Source organism: Labeo rohita, chromosome 10, assembly GCF_022985175.1.
Source record: "Labeo rohita strain BAU-BD-2019 chromosome 10, IGBB_LRoh.1.0, whole genome shotgun sequence".
NCBI classification, from domain to species: Eukaryota; Metazoa; Chordata; class Actinopteri; order Cypriniformes; family Cyprinidae; genus Labeo; species Labeo rohita.
In genome coordinates, this window is record NC_066878.1 from 30,111,772 (window position 1) to 30,135,264 (window position 23,493).

General features: G+C 33.1%; 1 protein-coding gene across 2 annotated transcripts in view; it reads right to left on the reverse strand.

Moving 5' to 3' along the window:
* The window catches only part of LOC127172052 (metal transporter CNNM4), a 27,969-nt gene extending 4,487 nt beyond the window's left edge, over positions 1-23,482 (reverse strand). The window contains exons 1-6 of one of the 2 annotated variants that reach the window (XM_051121103.1): positions 22,076-23,482; positions 18,005-18,148; positions 17,719-17,853; positions 17,458-17,627; positions 7,773-7,869; positions 3,354-3,443 (exon numbers count right to left, since the gene is read on the reverse strand). In XM_051121103.1, the coding sequence (XP_050977060.1) occupies positions 3,354-3,443; positions 7,773-7,869; positions 17,458-17,627; positions 17,719-17,853; positions 18,005-18,148; positions 22,076-23,453 (2,014 nt within the window). In that variant the 5' untranslated portion in view covers positions 23,454-23,482. The remainder of the gene's footprint in view (positions 1-3,353; positions 3,444-7,772; positions 7,870-17,457; positions 17,628-17,718; positions 17,854-18,004; positions 18,149-22,075) is intronic. The other variant, XM_051121105.1, reaches the window with a different exon arrangement.
* Positions 23,483-23,493: the final 11 nt, after the last annotated feature.

A 23,493-nucleotide genomic window follows, 5' to 3' on the forward strand; every position in this document is an offset into this window, starting at 1 on the left:
TTGATGTATGGTTTGTGACAGGACAATATTTGTCCAAGATACAGCAGTTTGAAAATCTCAAAATATTGAGAAAAATCACCTTTAAAGTTGTCCCAGTTAAGTTCTTAATGCATATTACTAATCAAAAATTAAGTTTTGATATATTTATGGTAGGAAATGTACAAAATATCTTAATGGAACATGATCTTTACTTAATATCCTAATGATTTTTGGCATAAAAGAAAAATCTATAATTATTGCTACAAATATACCCATTCTACTTACGACTGGTTTTGTGGTCCGGGGTCACATATATAAATCCACATACATGCATATATATATATATTTTAAGATAAATAGGTTATGTTTATATATTAAAAATATGCATATATAATATAAATTATATGAATATAAATATATACACAGTAAGTAAATAAACATTTTCAAGATGTATATGTACGTGTATTTATATATACATAATAAATATACACAGTACACATATATCATGTAAACAATTATTTTGGATGCGATTAATCGCGATTAATCATTTGTCAGCACTACTTTTTATTAATTATTTCAGTTTTAGTTTTAGTTTAACTGTGCCTTTGCAACTAACTTAAATCAGTTTCTATCATTTTATTTCTGTTAACATTTATTTCAATGACACTTTTTTCTAATTATAGGCTTAGTTAGCAATAATAACTATGCAGCACAAGTATTTCACACTTAAGCATACTTAGTCTGACTAATAATGTATTATTATATATAATTTATAATGCATTTTATTTTTTCAGCCAAGTAAACAACCTTCCTGTTTCATCATGACGTTACAAACGGATCTTCATTAAGCCGCACAAGGTTCATGGCAGCAGCAGAGCACGTTTTCTAGTATATTCTGATACTAAGGCAACTCAGAATGGAGCAGGACTGAATCTTCAGGGTGGTGTGAATGTTGTGTTCAGTTGCAGGAGGTCAGGTGTGATGGACAGGCAGTGACGCAGGGTGAGTGTGTTAGTGGTTAGTCTAAGAGCTCTTCAAAGATTGAGCTCATGAGGACAACGCCAGAGCCAACCAGTCCAGCAAGTCTCCATTTTACTAACATTGTCATTCAAATCTGTGTTTTTATGTCATATGCTACATCATGCATTTAAGCCATCGCTCACAGCTGATTTCAATAGACTTATCATGTTGCAAAGCTAATAACTCAAAACTAAAATGAATACAAAGTGCAGACAAATACTGGATAAATGTACTTTAAGATCAAACTGGATTCTATGGAAAAAAAAAAAAAGAAAAAAGTAACCAACTTTTTTCTCTCACAATTCTGACTTTTTTCCTTGCAATTTCAAGTTTACATTTTGCAGTTCTTACTTTTTTCTCAGAATTGTGTGATATGAACTCAGAATTGCGAGTTGTAAAGTTAGAATTGCGAGACATAAACTTGCACTTCCAAGAAATAAAGTTGCAATTCTAAGAAATAAAGTCAGAATTGCAAATGTGACTTTATAGCTTGCAATTGTGAGTTTATATCACGCAATTCTGAGAAAAAAGTCAGAATTGTGAGAAACAAACTCGCATTTGAGAGAAAAAGTCACGCAATTCTGACTTTATAGCTTGCAATTGCAAGTTTATATCATGCAAATGAGAAAAAAGTCAGAATTGTAAGGTACAAACTCGCATTTGAGAGAAAAAACCCCTCAGAACTGCGAGTTTATATCACGCAAAAAAAGCTGAATTTATAGAGAAAGTCAAGCACAAAAAAGCATAATTTTCTGAAGTCATACACACATTTGTGTGAAGACCAGACTGAAATTGTTTTTTAGCTTGCAATTCTTTCTTTATAGCTCGCAAATGTGAGTTTATATCACACAATTCTGAGAAAAAGTCAGAACTGTGGGAAACAACCTCGCATTTGAGAGAAAAAAAATTCAGAATCGCGATTTTATATCACGCAGTTCGGAGGAAAAAAGTCAGAATTGCGAGAAACAAACTCGCATTTGAGAGAAAAAACCTATAAAAATAAAGTTTATATCATGCAATTCTGACTTTAGCTTGCAACTGTGAGTTTATGTCAATTCTGACTTTAAAGGTTGCAACTGTTTATATCACGCATTTCTGACTTTATAGCTTGCAATTGCGAGTTTATATCATGCAATTCTGACTTTTTAGCTCACAATTGCGAGTTTATATCATGCAATTCTGAGAAAAAAGTCAAAATTGTGAGGTACAAACTCACATTTGAGAGAAAAAACCCTCAGAACTGCGAGTTTATATCATGCAAAAAAAAGCTGAATTTAAAGAGGAAGTCAAGCACAAAAAAAGCAAAATAAGCATAAAGTCATACACACATTTGTGTGAAGACCAAACTGAAATTGTTTTTAGCTCGCAATTCTGTCTTTATAGCTCGCAAATATGAGTTTATATCACGCAATTCTGAGAAAAAGTCAGAATTGTGAGAAACAAACTCGCATTTCAGAGAAAAAAAACTCAAACTCAGTTTATATCACGCATTTCTGACTTTATAACTTGTATTCGCGATCTTATTTCACGTAATTCTGAGTAAAAAAGTTGGAATTGTGAGATAAAGTCACAATAACATGTTAAAATGTTTTATTCAGTTTTGCATGTGCCTTTTTAATTAGATGGAAATATTTTCTATGGAACTATTAAAAATACATTTCAGTATTGCATATTACAGTAGATACAATGCCTGAATTTGCTGTCTAGGTTTTGAAACAGAGCTTTTAAATGACTAAATAAGCAATTAAATAAAAAATTTCAGCCCGTTTCTCACTTTTATAATGATTTTAGCATCTTCTTGTAACTTTAAAGGACTAAAAAGAACCATAAAACTACAGTAAAAGCTATATACTAGATTCCAGCTATTCTGAATGCAGTTTTGTGTCAGGAAAAAAAAGAAAAGAAAAGAATGTTATTATTTACTGAAAACTGTCTGCTGCAGCTCTTGAATCTCACTAATGCTTGCACAAATTTTGAACATGCCATCTCAAGAAATCAATAATGTCAAACATGTTCGGAATGAATGCAAGTACAAATTTAACTGGAAAATACTGAATATTTTCTAAAAATTGATTTTGCCTCTGCATATTTAATCAGCTGGAACTATTTTGTATTGATATGCAGCACTTAAATGTCTTTTATTGCATTAAACACAATGCCTAAAATTGCTGTCTAAGCTACTGTAAACCACTGTAAACAAATCCATAAATAAATAAAATGTGAACTTGCTGGACAATGGGTCATAGCGTGACAAAGGTTATTTTTTCCTTGTAAACTAGCTCCTGTCCCACACCGCCCCCATGTTAGCTACCCCTACATCCCTGAGTTAGCACCCAGCATGCAGGGCATTTTACCTGGGAAACGCGAGAACAGAGAAAACCTCTTAAGCGAAAGGCGGCGCGGACGAGGCGACACCACGGAAGGAGAGAGAGGGGGGGTGACAGCTGAGGAGGAGGGGGAGAGCCAGAGCAGAGCAGAGGAGAGACAGAGAAGCTCTTTAAACACGCCACACATCAACATCCTGCCGAGAGCTGCTTCAACATCAGCAGCCGCTGAAGGTACAAATCCCTCATTATAAAACACTACGGGAACATCGGATTTTCTTTGAAGGGGTAATGCTATGCTCCTAACCTTGCCTTTGAAAGTAAAACATATTCTGGTGACGTTAAAGGCATATTTCACCCACAACTTGTCGTTATCGCTCCAAACCCGTGTGACTTTTTTCTTCACTGGAACCTAAATGTAGATATTTTGCAGAATGTCCAAGCTGCTCTTTTCCATACAAAGAAAATAGGCTTCAAAAATGAATCAAAACCAGCATAAAAGTGGTCCATACTATATATACACATGCTATTTTGAATCTGAACGATAACTTTAAATAACAGACCAAAAATTAAGTCAGTATTCAATGAAGAACTTTGTTCTACTGTGGACTGAACCAGTTCAGTACGATTCAAGAACAAAACAAAAATGATTAATTGAAAAGATTTAACTCTGATGACTGAGCGATTCAGAAATCAGACATTGCGACCTTTCTGCCAAGGAACGCATAATCACATTTTCACTGAAGAACAGTAATATTTCATTTATTTATTTATTAATATTTAAAAATTATTAAATCAAAAATTTCAACATGCTTTTCACACTCTGATAGTGATTTCTGCATCCTTTTCATTTGAAAGCACTAAAATGTATTGCTGTGAAGGTGGTCCAATGCTATTTTTCAGCCCTTGTGGATGCTAATAATAATTTTGTGAGGAAAAAACAATAATTCATTTAAAGCCGATAGCCAGTGAATGTTATTTACACTTGCACAAAACAAACAAAAAAAAAAGTCAAAAATGTAGAACTTTGTTGGTTTGTATGTGGCTAATTGCAAAAGCAAATATAAATTTTATTTGGAAGTTAATTTTAAGTCTGTTTATTGGGGGAAAAACAAACAAATAAAAACTAATTCTATTCTTTGGTGAATGAATCCCTATCCATTAGCATTGTTTACTCTTTTACTTTTATAGTAATATTAGCATCCTTTTTGTAATTTTAAAGCACTATAAAGTATCATAAAAGTGGTACGTATGCTATATTTCAGCTCTTGATGCAAATACTAAAAAAACATAGCTGCAAGCAGCGATTACCGGGGTTTATTTAAGCATTTAAGGAAAAAGACATTACATATTATTTAACAAGGCTGTACCCACCTAAATCAATGATTTAAAAAAGCATTGTTGGCAAATCCTGGTAATGTACCATAGAAGAATGATGTTTTTTTAATGTTTATGACTTGTAGTGCCAGCTGTGGTCCGATCCCCTTAAAACATTGCATGCTTGTTTAGAATCACCTGTTGCATGTGCTCAGCAGGTTTCGTGAAGTTTTGCGTTTTCGTTTAGGCTTTATAGGCTTTTGGGTAAATTTGGACAGGCTTCTTTTCTAAATGACCCCTGTTATAGCTTCCCAAAGGGTACATTTCTAAAATGTTATGATTATCTTTGGCCTATAGTCCAGAGAATTGTACTGCAGTATTTTTTTCCAGATTGAGCAAAAAAACCTAGGACTAGTGGGCAAAAGTAAGTTTTTGAAATCTTCTCAATCATTTAACAAACGATTTGATTGACAGCAGTGGTTCTAGAGGCAAAGTTGTCCGGAATGAGGAGTTCTATCGTCTGATACGAATATCGTGTGTATGTGTGTGTATCAAATTTCTCTCAGACTTTTGGGGTCGTAAGTCAAACAGACCCACCAAGTTCCATTACAATTGGCCTGTTTACCTTGTCTAACAGGTACTCAAATTCGTCAGCCAATGGCAGCCATGTTTTTTGAGACAAGCAAATGTCCTTGTAGACACGTGTGGCACATTGGACCAAGACAGCGCACACTAATTTTCATGTTGATGGGCCAAATGGTTGTGCAGTTATAGCCATTTGTGTTTTTTCCCCTCTTATAGCGCCACCAAGTGGCCAACCTCTCAGATTTTTTTCCCTGTGACCTCAGACTGAGCTCTTACATAAGTGTTATGAGTTTGGCAGAGATATTCCATTCAGGAGTTATAGGCATTTACTAAAAGTGGCCCTGCCCCTTTCGAACATCTTAACATACCTTTGCGACGGAGATTCAAAAGTTCAACTTTTTTTTTTGATAATTACTGATATTGACTCTCCATAGACTCTTTCTGCACTGGCTTGGTTCTGATCGGGCGAAAAAAACAAGGACTAGTTTGCAAAACTGAGACATGCGTTTTGTCCGGCGTAAGCCAAGAATTCCAACGACATAAGACACCAGAGCCTTCGACTGACTGTTTAGGAGTTATGAGCGATTTCACACTTTGATCGCTGTAGCGCCCCCGTCAGGCTGATTGGGGTGAGCCTTGGTCACGTTGTAGGCGGTGTGTGTACTACCATCTCTCCAAGTTTCAAGTCTCTATGACTTACGGTTTGCTCTGCACTATTAGTTTAACATGGAGATCGCTGATCTGTGACCATTCTAACAATTACAATAGGGTTTCAGCGTTACATAACGTTCATGAGCCTGGTGAATTTTTTGGGTATTTTGCATTTTTTGCAAAACCTACTTTTACAATCTAGTCCTAGGTTTGTCGCCCGATTGGAACCAAACCAGTGCAGAAAGATTCTATGGAGAGTGAATATCAATAATTCTCAAAAAAAGGTTAATTTTTGTCTCACCGTGGCAAAGGGACGCCAAAACGTTAGAAGGGGACAGGGCCACTTTTAGTAAAATGCCTATAACTCCTGAACAGAATGAGATATCTTTGCCAAACTTGGTACACTTATGTAAGAGCTCAAGCTGAGGTCACACACACAAAAAAAAAAAAAAAAAAAAAAAATTAAGGAGATTGCTATAAGAGGGAAAAAAAACAGAAATGGCTATAACTAGGCAACCATTTGTCCTATCAACATGAAAATCACTGTGCACAGTCTTGGTCCAAAGTGCCACAAGAGTCTATGGGGATATTTGCATATCTCTTTGAGCACCTTTTAGACAAGGTTAATGGAGGCCAATTGTAACGAAACTCTGTGGGCCTGTTTGACTCTTTGCAAAGGGGCCTGTGCAAACATACCCAAAAGCCTATAAAGCCTAAACAAAAACTCAAAATGAGCACATGCGACAGGTGATTCTAAACAAGCATGCAAACTATTAAACAGTTATAAAAACATCATATTTTTATGGTAAATCACCTGAATTTGACAAAAATGCTTTTTTAATAATTTATTTAGGTGGTTACAGGTTTGCTAAATAATATGTCATGTCTTTTTCCTTATGTGTTTAAATACCTAAAGGGCTTGAACTCCGGTAATCACTGCGTGCTGCTATATTTTACACTTGCACACATTCAAACTTGCCACCTTAAGACAAGTTGTGCTAAGTTTTAAGTCATGTAAAATACTGTTGGTTTGGATGTGACTTCAGGTAAAAACAAGCATGAATTTTAATTGCAATCTTGCTTCAAGTCTGTTTATCGGGAAAAAAATGACTTACTAATTGGCCTTCAGAAGAGTTTTATGGTGTTTTTTTGTGAATCCACATCCTTTAGCGATATGTGGAAAAAGCAGCTTGGACATTCCCTTTGGGTTTGAAGGCTAAAAGAAAATACGAGCTTCGCAAGGACATGAGGGTGAGTAAATGCCATCGGATCGGTCACATGAACCCTAGTCTCTTACGCAATGTTTCTTAAAGCACACATAGCCACACGTTTAGACACGTTAAGCACATAAATGTGACATTTGGCACATGGATGGACTGTGGCACAGCTGGAGGTGAAGAACAGGTTCAGACAGCATCATTACACATAGTGAGGCTCGGCCAGCAGATGTCCCTGCGGTCAAATGTGTCCCGTTTAGTCCCCTACCAGCAGCCCCAGTGTTATTATGTAATACAGAAGACTAAACTTACAATGACAGATCATGACAAAGTGCACTGGGAGACAAAAAAACAAGGTGCTGACAACTAAAGCTGGGGCAGAAAATGCATCAACAGACACATCATCAGTAGCATAAATCAACCTGATTCAGAAAATGCAAAGATGCATTCATAAATCACATTACAGATTCTGCTTTTCTATGCAATAATAATGCTTGAAAAACTGTCAAGCCTCCATAAAAAAAAGATACAGTTTTTGAATGACACACAGGTGAGTAAATGATGACAGAATTGTATTTTTTGGGTGGACTGTCCCTTTAAATTAAATATTTTTTTAAGTGATAATGTTTCATAATCTTCAATTAGAGAAAATAAGAGTTAAAAAAGCTAAAATACTCACCCAGGCATGGTGCAGTCAGTGCCATGACTCCATAATAAGAGAAAGGACCAGTTTCAAACTTCATATTCTCATTTCCAGCCTCAACTTCCACCCGACCCTGAAACACAGGTTTTAGTTGCTTCGTTTCATTAGTTATAAAAGTCAGTTGTGCAAAACAACAGAAACTGCTTGATATCAATACTTATTTGAAATAAATACATTTGCAATAAGACCTTTGTAGTTTTGTGTGTCCTTCAAGATGCTGAAACCTAAAGCCGTCACGAACCCCCACTGGTGTTGTTTTTAAATAATTGAACTGCTTTTTTAAAAACACTTACAAAACACTTAAGTCAAATGCATTTCGCTAATTTTGAAATCTTAACCGGTTTCCTTGAAGAACAACCAGTTGCGTCTCCATAATTAAAGACGAATGACACAGAACCCAACTGAAACTCTCACAAGGAGTGTGAGGTGAGTACTTTTAGTAGTTCGAAACCAGGACAGAGCGCAAGTCGTGTGAACGAACACACAAATTTTCCAGTGTCCCAGGCGTCATATTTGCCCCATTTTCCACCCCAATGGAGAGTCAACCTCCCATTCTCAGAAAAACGTAACCGGATCTGCGGCGCTCGGATTGCACAACATAGATACTGTCACTCTATCTGAGTCTCCTCTGCTCTGGTATCTATATTCAGGTAGACACTCCAAACACAAACAAAGCTCGGCAACACTTTGCTGCTTTCTGTTACGCTAGCAAATCAGAGCCAAATCAAGTTTCATAACAAAACAAAAAAAAAGGTGTTAAAACAGTGTTGGCAGAGTAAAAGTCAACACTGAGTAGAGTAAAAACTAATTATTAACAGAAATACTAGTACTACTATTACTAAAACCTCTGCATTCGTGAAAAACTAATTTATAAAATTCTAAAGTTCAAAAATGGCATCAGTAAGATTTCAAATAATTTCAAATAAACGCTGTTCTTTAAAAAATAAAATTATTATGGATTCCACAAAAATATTAGGAAATATTTTTAAAATATTTATACTAAAAAGAATGTGGAAACTTTAATGTACTACCAACAATTCATCACTTATTAATTACTAAAACTTAAATTACTTGCTTTTAGAAGCCAAAACATCATCATTTAATTACTAAAATATTAAATATTAATATATTTATTAATTGAATACTTTTAAAGTATTTAAAAGTATTAATACATTTATTTTCTAATAATTTTCATCTATTATATAATAATTTTCAATTTCGTTATATTTAAATGGAAGCATAAGAAATTAAAAATTAATATGATTTTAATATAAATATATTTTATATAATATATTTTAATATAAAACAAAACAATACACTTATTTGTCATTTACTGGATAAAGGTCTTTGCTAGTTAACAAATGATTGTGTTAATTAACCTTACTGTAAAACTTAAAATTACTTGCTTTTAGAAGTCAAAACAACATAATTCAATTAGTATTAATATAAGTATTAATATATTTATTAATTGAATACATTTAAACTATTTAAAAGTATGAATATATTTATTTTCTAATAATTTTCATGTATTATATTATTATGGAATTATTCATTTTAATTCTTTGTAAAAGTATAAATATATTTATTTTCTATTAATTGTAATTATTATTATATTATTATTGAATTATTCATTTTAAATTATTTGTATAAATAAATAAATAAGTATATATATACACACACACACACACACACACACACACACACACACACATATATATATATATATATATATATTTTTTTTTTTTTTTTTTAATGGAAGTATAAGAAATGTTAAAATACATTTTAATATAAAACAAAACAATACACTATTATTTGTCATTTACTGGATAAAGGTCTTTGCTGGTTAACTAATGATTGTGTTAATTAAACCTTACAGTCAAATTTAAATTACTTGCTTTTAGAAGCTGAAACAACAGTTCAGTTACTAAAATATTACATATTAATATATTTATTCATTGAATACATTTAAAATAGTTACAAGTATAAATATATTTATTTTCTAATACTTTTAATTTATTATATTATTATGGAATTATTCATTTTAATCATTTGTAAAAGAATAAAATAATGCATTTTCTAAACATTTTAATTATTATTATTATATTATTATGGAATTATTCATTTGAATCATTTGTAGAAGTATAAATATATATTAAAATATTAAATAATAATATATTTATGAACTGAATACATTTAAACTGTTTAAAAGTATGGAAATTTATTCATTCTAATTCATTTATTCATTCTAATTTATTCATTCTAATTCATTCTAATTATTATATTATTATGGAATTATTCATTTTTAACATTTGTAAAAGTATAAATATATTTATTTTTTATTAATTGTAATTATTATTATATTATTATGGACTTATTAATTTTAATAATTTGTATAAGTATAAACAAATTTATTTTCTAAACATTTTAATTATTATTATATTACTATGGAATTATTTGTAAAAGTATAAATATATTTATTTTCCTAATTTCATTTAAATATTTAAACAGAAGTATAAGTAATTATAAAACACATTTTAATACAAAACAATACGCTATTATTTGTTATTTATTGGATTTTTATAAGGCCTTTGCTAGTTAAGAAATAATTATGTTAATTCAACCTTACTGTAAAACTTAAATTACTTGCTTTTAGAAACCGAAACATCATCATTCAATTACTAAAAAAATAATTATTAATATATTCATTCAACGAATACATTTAAAATAGTTACAAGTATAAATATATTTATTTTCTAATAATTTTAATTTATTATATTATAATGAAATTATTCATTTTAATCATTTGTAAAAGCATAAATATATTTATTTTCTTAATTTCATTTAAATATTTAAACAAGTATAAGAAATTATAAGACATTTTAATATTAAACAAAATACACTATTATTTGTTATTTATTGGATAAAGGCCTTTACTAGTTAACAAATGATCGTTAATTCAACCTTACTGTAAAACTTAAATTACTCGCTTTTAGAAGCCGAAACATCATCATTCAATTACTAAAAAATTAAATATGAATATATTTATTCATTGAATATATTTTAAATATTTAAAAGTATAAATATATTTATTTTCTAATAATTCTAATTATTATTATATTATGGACTTATCCATTTTAATAATTTGTAAAAGTATGAATCTATTTATTTTTTCATTTCAATATATTTAAATAATTTATTTGATATTTAATCATTCTGAAAATTCAGTTTAATAATTATTACATTTGAAATGGTTCAAAACTCATTAAAATAGAGGCAGATTCAATCTGGAAATTAGCAGATGTAAATCAGCCGCAGGAGTTTGGTGAATTGAAGCAGACATGCGGTTTGATGGCCAGCGTGACGTAACGTTCCCCAACACATGGCGTTTGTGCTCCGTATGACATTGTGCCGCGGGGATGATTACGACTGCGATAAACACTGAGGTTCTGAAAGGGTTAACCTTGTCCTGGCTGACCCCCTGTCAAGCACACAGCAAATCCAGGATGTGATTTACTGATCCCCAGGGGCCCGTGCGCCACGACGGCCCTGTGACCTGTCACAGCTCGCTCTACCTTGACCGTCGTCAATCTTAAGCCACGTTAAGTAAGCTGCCGCACATATATTCAATTCAGATGACTGGAAAATATGCGGGAGGTTAAAGGTCACGGTACTGCGTTGATCCTAGTACGAGTTCAAATGCAAGTCAATACTTATTTATGTATCATCTGCTTGCTGTAGCGTGGACATCCAAAAGTCTTTCCATCAATCTCATCTCTGATTGGACGGTTTTGCAAAACAAGGGCATGGACAGTGCTCAGCTTTGATTGGTTGTGCATTCAACAGTGTGTGTGTGTTGCTGGCAGAAAGGGGTGGGATTAGAGCTGCTATGCTCAGGATCCCTTTCTTATGTAAGAGGGATCAATTAGTGAAGGGCAGGCCTGTCCAATGCTGGGCCTCTTCTGGCTAAACCTACAGTGAGGTCACAGACGCTCCCAACAGACCCGTCTGTGCAACTCTACACCATGACGCCAGGGCAGAGGGGCACCAATGAGGCGCCAATCTCAAAATACGGCACTGAAAGAGTCGTACTTGCTAAGAAAAGCATCACTGTAATGCTCAAAGTCTAAATCTCTATTACTAAGCTTTAAACCTCTGCAGGTGTTTCATTCTGTGCCGTTTCGGCTACACTCTCAGAAAAAAAGGTACAAAAGCTGTCACTAGGACGGTACGTTCTTATTTAACCTTAAAGTGTGCGTATTAGTACCTGAAATACATACATTAGTACTTAAAGTGTACATATTAGTACCTAAATGGTACATATTTGTATTTTCTGTAAAGGTATTGCCGCAGTTATAGCTTTCGTACCTTTTTTTTTCTTTTTTTTTCGGAGTGTGTACGGGCACAAACAATACCTCAAATTATGCAAAGGTGCACTGTTACTTCTTCAATTGATCAGACTTATAATTTTTGCCTGGCGAACAATAAAACAGGCACAAATAAATAAAATAATAATAAAATTTAATCAAATCAAAGGATAGACCCAAGTAATATCTATGTATAATATAATATGACTATATGAATACTTTTGATACCGCAAACAAACAAAACCTTACTGAAAGCAATTTTTTTGTGATATCAACCTCAAATTTGAAACACAACTTGATTAGATTTATGGCTTTGATTTTCTCACAGTTTTAGAGTAAAACATGTTTTGGAAAATATTTCATATTTCATATTCATATTTCAAATTTAAATATTATATTTTTGTGATTAAAAAAAAATAAAATAATAATAAACCTAAATCTCTCTCTCTATATATAGTTTTATTTAGTTATTTTACTTTTTTCATTTCAGCAATAATCTGCTAAGAGTAGGGCCCTAAGAAATCAGTTTAATTTTTTTCCAAATTAAAAATAATTACATTTTAAATTTAAAAATATTAAACGTCTAATTCATTAAAATTATGAAACTTACATACTTTAATAAATGTTTAACAAAATGTAATTTTAAGGCCCTATGAAATATGTTTTTTTTTTTTGTTTTTTTTTTAAGAAATTCAGTTTTATTTTAACCAATTTTATAAAAAAAATAACAAAAATTACATTTTTAAGGCCCTATGAAATATGTTTCATTTTATTTAGTTTCTCAAATTCAGTTTTATTTTTACCAGATTCTGTGTTTTCCAGTTTAATTTTTCTGGATTATGTTTTTTTCCATTTTAATTTTTTTTAAGACTCAACAACAAACAAAAAGCATGTCTAATTAATTTAAATGATGAATCTTACACAATTTAACACCAATTTATTAAATGTTTAATAAAAATTACATTTTAAATGAAATGCGTTTTATTTTATTTTGTTTCTCATATTCAGTTTTATTTTTACCAAATTTTGTGTTTTCCATTAATTTTCTGGATTTCATTTTAATGGTTTATTTAAATTTTAATAATCAAAAGCATCTCTAATTGATTGATTTTAAAAATTTATTTAATAATTCTGGTAAATATTTTTTTTCTGGTAAATATTGCTTAAAAAAAATAACGTTTTAATAATATGTTTATTACTAGCACTATAATTACAGTAATTACTATTGTTTTCTGTCACTCTTTCTTCAAGTTAAACCAAGCTTTTATTTTGACGTGTTGCTGTAAAGATGTTTATGTTTCTCTTTGTATATGATATGACGATAGCCTCAAAAGAAAAAATATTTAAATAGCATTTTTGTGGCTTAACATTCACAGACACTAGTCCATATCATGTTTTGATTCAAGTGTGCTGACCTACTTTTGATTTATTCATCCCAAATTTGACAAATTCCGTGACATTCCGTGTTATACAGTAAATTCCATTTTTTATTTTTATGTTTTCAGCACCGTGGAAACCATAGGGGTCCATTTGGGGTCTATGCTCAAAAAGTAGTAAATGGATCCATAAATATATTTCAATATCAATAAATCCCATAAAAATACAAAATATTGAAAACCTTATCAAACTAAAACATACAAAGTAGCTGCCAAAGCACTGTTATGTAGTTGTTATGGTTTTCTAGGTTGCTAGGCCAGGTCTAGGCCTTGACAACAACTCGAAACATCCTAGCAACCACAAGGCAATTCCGGGAAAACCACCTAAAACAGCCCAGCGATGCCCTGGTATCCACTCATAACATCCTGGCATCACAGCAGTGAGTTCTGCACAGGAAAGCACCACTCATGTTTTCTTCAGAAAAGTCTGGTCTATTTTTAGACGCATCTAATCCTCTACTCAAAATTCTGACCAATGACAGGCAGAGAGAGATATTTGTGGATGCTTGTACAACTTGCATCCCTAGAGCATTGTCATGGGGACTGAGTCCCCTGCACAAGGTCAAATAGTGAGGGGTTACACGGGACACGATGGGTGAATCACACGGTACCAGCCCTGGGGAACAGGCAACTTGTCTGACCTTTTCTCTTTCTCTCAAATCTCCCAAACCCTCTAATGCAGTAAAACAGTACCAGACCGTTCATTATTAAAAAGGTTATTTTATTAAAGTGAGACATGTTTGTCCAGGTCACCACAAGGATGCTAGGGAGGGAGTTTTAAATGGTTGCCAAGGTGTTACTATGCAGTTGCTAGGGTGTTCTGGGATTGATAACTGGCTCAGATCAAAAGAGTCCATTCTCAAGTCTCTGTGATTTTCTAAATATGGACTGGACCCTCCTTCGATGCAAGTCTGAGGTATTTTTTTAAAGGCACAATGTGTTAAGTTTTTGCTGTTAGAGGGGGCATATTCAAAACAAACAAAGAAACAAAGGCGTAGTTTGACGACTCCGTAACAGAGTGTGGAATCATGGGAGTTCTAGTCTTCACAGCCGATGCAGTCAGACTCGGACAGAAATCATGTCAAAGTTCTGTTATAATTGTACTTTGTGCATTCGACACCTGTCTAATAAAATGCATAACACATTAAAGTGTCTTTAGAATATCCATGTTTTCTACAAAATAAAACCGGAAAATCAAGGGTGTATGATGTCATGGGCAGACGACGTAAGGAGGTCTGTGTCACTAGTTAAAAATGGCTTATTTCTCTGGATTTAAACATTCTTAGAAACATTTGGAATAATGTAAGTACACAAGTCAAAAATATATAACACTGTTCTAGTGTTTTTTGGAAATTTTAATCAAAAAATCTTACATATAGTGCCTTTAACAATCTAGGTTAATTTACTAACACATTTTTAACATTTCATGTTGTATAAATTAGCATTATATAACATTAATGTTAACAAATGAAACCTTATTGTAAAGTGTTACCAACAAATCATCATCTTTCAATTACTAAAATAGATTTTTATATATGAAGAGTTTGGTTCCAAAACGCGATAAACACCATTTTTTACTAAATTGAGTTCCTGCCAAAATCAGTATTGTATCTGGTCGGTATTTTTAATTTTACGCAAAATGCATCTTTCTTTCCAAACCGTGACAAATGCCAGTCTCCCTTCTCTGCAAAACGCGATACATCTGCTCAGCCAATCACAGCGCATGATTTCACGCATTGTAAACAGTAAAGGCAGCGCTTTGAATACACCCCACATCCTAGGTTTCAACGTTGAGTAATGTATCACTGACATATCTGATGAATCCTTTCATAAACAAAGTGTAGAGAGAGTGTAAATAAGAGATTCACTGAGCAGTGTAGAGAGTTTCGTTGATTATAATGGAAATTTGTGTGTTCGTGATGAACTAAGATGAGTGACAGCTTTTAATGATTTTTAAGGGAGTTTGTAAATGAGATATTGATTTAATACAACAGTTAAATAAACAAGAAGTTAATATTAAGTGACTTACATTGTCTGACTGTAACACTATTGCCTGATTTTGCTCTGTTTCATCGTCAAAAATAGTTTGAAACAAAGTCACAACTGAGCCGCTGCACATCTCCATTCATACACAGCGGTGTTTAGTTTACGAACGAACTTGCGTTTTCTAGTGAGTCAATGAATCAGTTACCCATTCATAAAGAGTCACTTGCTTTATTCCTGAATTAATCAGCCATTCGAATGAATCAAATGAATGAATGATTCAGTAATTACAACCGCCACCTACTGGCAGTTTTAGTTTAATTTTTAAAGTATCTTCTTTTCATTTATTTAAATCATTTAATATTTCTATATTCAAAATTTTATACATAAAACATTAATCTCAACATAAATTTACACTCATGCCACCTCTGAGCCTCATTAAACATGAAAATACACCTAAAAGCCACTTTTGTGTTCTTCTGTGCCATCTCTGTAGTACAAATTAATTTTGTTATACTGATTTAATTTGATTGGTAACTTATTCTTATTCTGCTGTTTTAATTAGAAATTTAAAAAAAAGCTTTTAAAATACTTTTAGACTAAAAGATGACATACTTTTAATAAAGTTAAAAAATGCCATTACAAAGGTAAAAACAAGGTAAAAATCCCCTCTAATTCACTTTAAGGAGTCAAATATCACCTCGTAATGGGAAGGCTAATTTTTGATCAGATTTTTTGATTATTCATTAGAAGGTGCTCCTAAAAAGGAAAGTAAGCGTAGAGCCCTGCTGGATTTATTGTATTTTGGGGAAAAAAAAAAAAAAAAAAAAAAAGTTTTAATAATAAATCTCTGAAAATTAAAATCTGGATTTAAATTTTTAATGGTATTATAACCTAAAGACGCTATGTGAAAGTTTGAAACAGAAAATAGTGGTTTTTCATCTAGTCACTTTCTTGGTAAAGAAAACACATTTTTACTCAAATTAATCAAAATGGATTTATAGCGTTTTGGAACCAAACTCTTCATACTACATATATACATACACACGCACATATACACACATACATACATACACACACACACACACATATACACTCATACGCGCATACACTCATACATACATATTTTTTCTTATACTTTAATATTTAAATATATTCCAAATTAAAAATTTTTAAATAAAGTCTTAAAAATAGGCAGATTTAATTTTTTTTAAATAAGCCTCATCATGGATGCATTTATTTGATTAAAAAATACTGTAAAAACTGTAATATTGTGAAATATTATTAATTAATTTAAAATACTGATTTTCTATTTTAATATACTTTAAAATATTATTTATTTCTGTGATGCAACGCTGAATTGTTTGTCAGCCATTACTACATTCTTCAGTATCACATGATTCTTCAGAAATCATTCTAATATGCCGATTTATTATCAAAGTTTTTTTTAAAACCTGTAATAATTTTTTCAGGATTCTTTGATGATTAGTAAATTAAAATAAGTGTTCCCTATTCTAAAGTGTTACCAAACTTTTGAATGGTAATGTATTTTCTATTTATCATAGATCACATGAAAATCATAAACCTGATCATTTAGAATAAATATTAGCACAGACTTTTTTTTCAGTTTAATTTGAACAATTTAAGAAATAGTGTTATTTCCCTTAGCAAGCACAACTAACATGTGACTGATTATTAAGGAATTAGCACACTTTCTGTTTTACCACATTTGCTGGTAGCTGAAAGCGTTTTCAAACGAACCTAAATATTTAATAACTCACAGGCAGCGGAGATGTGTGCATATCTGTGGGCGTTCAAACTCTGCCAAAGTCTACAGAGCTTTCCACTGAATTCTCCACGCATCCACATTTTACTTACCTGAAGGATAAGGACGAAAAAGTCGACAGGTTTTCCGCGCTGATATAAATAGTGCTGTTGCGAGCGCTTGTCGCTCTCGTTGAACTTGATCTCCTGAATGACATCCGGGTGCTTGAGAATTCGCAGTAAGACTTTGTCAGAAATCTGGAGCGGACTGAAAAGGCTCACCTCTACGGAAAGACGTAGAACGACAAAAATCATCTGTTATTCACAATAGCAAATGCTCAAAGACTGAAGCGTCTTATAGACGCAAAAGCTCACCAGTAGCGAGGAAACGATGTGCTGCTAGCATTAGTTGTGGCGATATCTTGACTTTGGATTCCCTCTCATGCTTGAAAGCAGAAAAGTCCCTCTTGTTCTTGTTGGGATCCACTTTCTTTCGGTTGCGATTGTCAGCTAGAAAGGAAAAAAGATCATTAATTACTCAACCAATGCTTAACTTGTTTTCCAAAAGCATTCTAAACCCAAGTAGATCATTAAAAACCATTGGTACCAATAATCTCAGTGATTATGGGAAAGCTCTCTATTTCAAAAAACAAGAACATACTGTAGAGATCAGACTCATCCAGGATCTCAGATTTGATGATCTCCTCTATAACGTCCTCCAGCGTGACCAGACCCAGAACCTCGTAGAACGGATCTCCTTCGCCCTCGTTATTCACTTTCTGAACGATGGCCAGGTGGGATTTACCTGTGGAGAGAAAAACCTGAGCTAAAACTCTCTGATTACACATGTTGAACAATGGGAAGATGGGGAATTAAATGAACCGAGTGCTGTAATTGCAAACTGAATGGCTGTTTAATAGTTATTTAACAACGATCTAGTTCACACCAGGCTAGGAAACCCACTGAGTGGGTTCAAACCATATTCGTACGGAAGCACTGCATGGACATGCATATTAATGAGCTGTATTATCACTGCAGTCAGAAAACCCCATGAATTATTCATTATCTTGTTTTAACTGAAGGGCCGGATCAATCATAAGCATTTAAGCAATACGGGACCATTAGCGCTGCGCGTTTGGAGCCGAAAGAGAGTCAGATCAGAAGTGCTATTAAACTTAGAGCGAAAAGAGCTTAGGAGGGGAAAATGACAAGAGACGTCTGGGGATTAGAAAAAGAAAAGAAAAAGGGAAGGAAGGAGCAGAAGACGCTTTGATGGCACTTAAAGTTAAGGAATCTGAAAACCCTGCAAAATCAATATTAAACTGTATAATATTAAATTTGTGCAACACATTAATGCTCAAATTTTAACCAAAATAAATGCATGAATCAGTATAGAATTTCTGACCAATACCAATACATGTTAATGCATGTTTTTCCCTATTTAAGCTCTGAACTATATTTAAAATGCAAGTAAAATCAGGAATTAAAACATGTATGTTACCAGTCAATAGTTTTTGGAAAGTAAGATTTTTAATGTTTTTTAAAGAATTCTCTTTTTCTTACCAAGCTTGCATGTATTTAACCCAGAGCACAGCAAAAACAGAACAATTTTGAAATATTTAATACTATTTAAAATAACTGATTTCTATTTGAATATATTTTAAAATGTAATTTATTCCTTTGATTTCAAAGCTGAATTTTTTGCATCATTACTCCAGTCACATGATCCTTCAGAAATCACTCCAATATTCTGATTTGCTGCTCAAAAAAACATTTATCATTATTATTATGTTGCAAACAGTATTTTTCAGGTTTCTTTGATGAATTAAAAGTTCAGAAGAACAGTATTTAGCTGAAATAGAAATCTTTTGTAACACTATAAAACTTTTAAATTTAAAGCATCCTTGCTAAATAAAAGTATTAATTTCTATAATTTCTTTCCCCCAAAAAACAAACAAACAAACAAAAATTATACTGACTCCAAGCTTTGAATGGTATAGTGTATAATGTTACAAAAGCTTCCTGAAATCCTGAAAAAAAAGTACTCAACTGTAATATTAATAATAATAATAATAATAATAATAATAATAATAATAAAATAATAATAATAAATGTTTTTTGAACAGTACATCAGCATATTAGAATGATTTCTGAGGGATCATGTGACACTGAAGACTGAAGTAGTGATGCTGAAAATTCAGCTTTACATCACAGGAATAAATTACATTTTAAAATGTATTCAAATAGAAAACAGCTATTTTAAATAGTAAAAATATTTCAAAATTTTACTGTTTTTGCTGTACTTTGGATAAAATAAATGCAGGCTTGGTGAGCAGAAGAGACTTCTTTAAAAATCATTAGAAATCTTACTGTTCAAAAACTTTTGACTGGTAGTTTATTTTCAAAATCGGCCAATTCAGACTCAAAATTCTAAAAAAGTTACAACTTTTTTGCTCAAATCACTAACGCTAAGCCTAAACAACACTATTTAATAAATAGTAATAATAAATAAGTGTAATATGATATCACATATCCCTAATAATCTTAAATAAAGGAAATCCAGGGATTTATTGTATAGTACAAGATCAAGGCTTATTATATAATACAAAAAGCATCAGACAAGCAGACTGCATACGAGAAGAGTTAATATTTTCTCACTGAGATGTACTCCAGTGCTCCGGAGGGATCGGCATTTAGCAAACCACCCACATGTACTTATTTGCATACTCATAAGCTTATTTACATGCATTCATCTCTCAGTGGAGCTCATTTTAAACAAATAGTAAAAACATATTTGAATGGGATATGGAGAGTTTCTACAAATTTATCATCAAATGCTGTAAAAACAATTTACTGAGTTGACGTTGTGGACAACACAGTGGCTGTCACATTGCTTTTGTCCCTCTGTGGCACCTCTGCAGTGCTGCAGTGATTGGGAGATGAAAAATACAGTGGGAGGAACTTCGAACCGCCAATCATTTCAAAACACCACCCATTCAACTCATCATTAACATAACACAGTAATACGGTTTCACACACTGTGTTTTATAATGTGCTTCAACAGTTTAGACAAAAATCATACCAGCATAATCGATAAAGTAAATAAAGTCAACAAGGTGAAATAAAACATTTTTGCATTTGGCAGACACTTTTATTTTATTTTTTTGCATTTAAGGTATATTCAGTGCTATTTTAGTATCACTGAGACACTATTATAGGTTTTTTAAAATGTCTATAATTTAGAAATCATATATACGCATACACTTTTTAAAATTAATATTATTTTATATTTTAATTTAGATACATTTTAGTAATATTTAATTACATTTGTGGTAATATTTTGAGTATATATATATATATATATATAGAGAGAGAGAGAGAGAGAGAGAGAGAGACTACTAAAAAGACTATTACTAAAAATGTTACTAAATTAAAATAAAGTGATATTAATAAAAAAAAAATATATAATATATATATACACACATACATACACACACACATTATATACATACATTTTTTATATTTTTATATTTTATTTTATTTCAGTTAACATTTATTTTAGTTGCGAAAGTTTTATGAAGTTACGAAAATGTTTTTAATGTTTTTAATTATTTTATTTTGATATCAATTATAAATCATATAGACTACACATTATTAATATTATTTTTTATTTTACTTAAAACATTTGTATACATTTGTAGTAATATTTAATTTAGTTAAACTTTTAGTAATATTTTGAGCATATATAAAACTACTAAAAAAAGACAATATCACAAAAACTGATATTAATAAAAAAATTATATATAATGTATATGATTTATAATTGGTATTAATAAAAAATAGTGTGTGTGTGTGTATATATTTCACATTTAATTATTTCAGTAAAGTTTACTTGTTTTAGTACAAGATAACTTAGTTAAAATGAAAAATTTTGCCTTGGTACTAGCTGATTTTTTTCCCTAATTATATTTTAGTCAACATTTATTTTATGAAAGTCGTGAAAGATTTATTTTTTATTTTTTTTAAGTTTTTCCATTTTCATTTTAGCTTACTATAATAACTGCACATTAGTTAATGCACTCAACACATTGTTAGCTAACTAACATGAACTAACAATAAGCAATATCCTTTTACAACATTTATTAACCTTTATCAACGGTATCTAACTACGTTCACAGTGTGCTTACTAATTTAACCAGATACAACTTTAGATATTAAAAACATATTAGTAAATGTTGTGATTAACATTAACTGAGATTACAACATGCTGTAGAAGTATTGTTCACAGTTAGTTCACTTAATAAGGTTTTATTTCTCTTTTTTTAACATCTTTAATGGATGAACATCAGTGAGTACTAATCTGAATATTGAGGGGAACATGTCTCCCTACATTTTTATAGTGGTCACGGCCCTAAATCTGAATGTAAAAGCCGTAAAACATCCAAGTGAGCGAGCAAACTCTGGTAGACTGGATGATGGTGTGTATTTTTTATGAGTGTCTGGTACATTTGGCAGAATGGGATTCCGCTGCTTTTTCTAGAAGAGCTTCATATTGATCGGAGGCTGATACAGGGAGCATATGGTTATTGATTCAGCTCTCAGGGGGAGTCTGAGCACCCATCATAATCAATAGGAGGATGAAAACAACTGCATGGAGCCAAATCCTTTGCTTCCTGTGAGCACAGCACATTCTGTTCAAACTTTCAAGCTCGCATAAAACACAACCACTAACCTTTTTTAAACTCCTCCAGCATGGCATCCAACTTCGTGTCGTGGAAAACGAAATGCACCGGATGGTTGTAGAACTTGGTGACCGTTTTAAGTGTGGTGCAGTCATCGGGGTCCACGAAGGCCAGGTCTTTGACGTACAGGATGTCCACGATGTTGGAGCGCTCGGTGTCGTACACGGGTATCCGCGTGTAGCCGCTTTCCATGATCTCAGACATGGTGTTGAAGTCGAGCACGGCGTCGATGTGAATCATGAAGCAGTTGCTCAGCGGCGTCATCACGTCCTCAACCGTCTTGGTTCTGAGCTCCAGAGCGCCTTGTATGATGTTCAGCTCTTCCTTGACCAGGTCGTTGTAGGGTTCGGTGACCTTCAGCATCCCCACTAACTTCTCGCGGTTGTAAACGGTGCCGATTTCCTGCCCGAGAATGTAGTCCAAAAGCTTACTAATAGGGAATGATAACGGGAAGGTCAAGAGCATGAAAAATTTGGTTAACACGATGGTGTTGGCGCCAACGGCCAAGCCGTGGCGTGAGCACAATGCCTGGGGCACAATTTCCCCAAATATGACAATGCCAACGGTCGATGCCACCACGGCGCCCAAGCCTGACCCAATCAAATCATCTAGTAGGATTGTCAAAGTTGTGTTGACCAGCACATTACCCAACAATAAAGAGCAAAGCAGATAGTTGCCCTTGCTCCGAATGGGCTCGATTTTTCGCGCATACTTCTTTTCCTTATTAGTTCCACAACTTTGCACAATACGAAGCTCCATTGGATCCAACGCCATGAGCCCCAGGTTGAGCCCACTGAACATGCCAGACAACACCAGCAACCCTGAAACCAGGATGACTTGGAGCCAAAGCGGTAAAAGAGATTCCTTCTCCTCAATAACCACTAATCTCCCATCATTTTCACCCAGCTGGACCCATTTGTCTCCAAAACCCTGTCTGACACATAAGCTGTAGGTCTTTTCTCGTTCACTCTTACGTAGTGGCTTTACATACACATTCACCAGACCTGATGTCCCTCTGTTGCTCACGTTCATGTAAGTGTTGATGCTCAGGTCTTTGGTGAAATCCTCACAAGTCCTGTTTAACGCGTCACTCTCCTCCGTGTCCACATACTCCGTGAACCTGATGTGGGATGCTGCGTCCGGGCTCAGGTGCACCCCATAAAACCTGAGCAGGACGCTGCTCTCCTCCGTTACCTGGATGAGCCCGTCCTCCGTCGTGCTGGCCGCTTTGTCGCTCCTCTCCAGCCGCATGCCCAGGATCTGACTGCTGGAACCGGAGCTCGACGTCTCCGTTCGCCCGCCGACAGAGCTCCAGAGGAACACGATGAAAGTTAGAAGACACCCCTGGCCGCTCCGCTCTGTCGCCATGTTTGTTGCGCTCTCTCCGCAAGGCTGGACCTTACGTCAC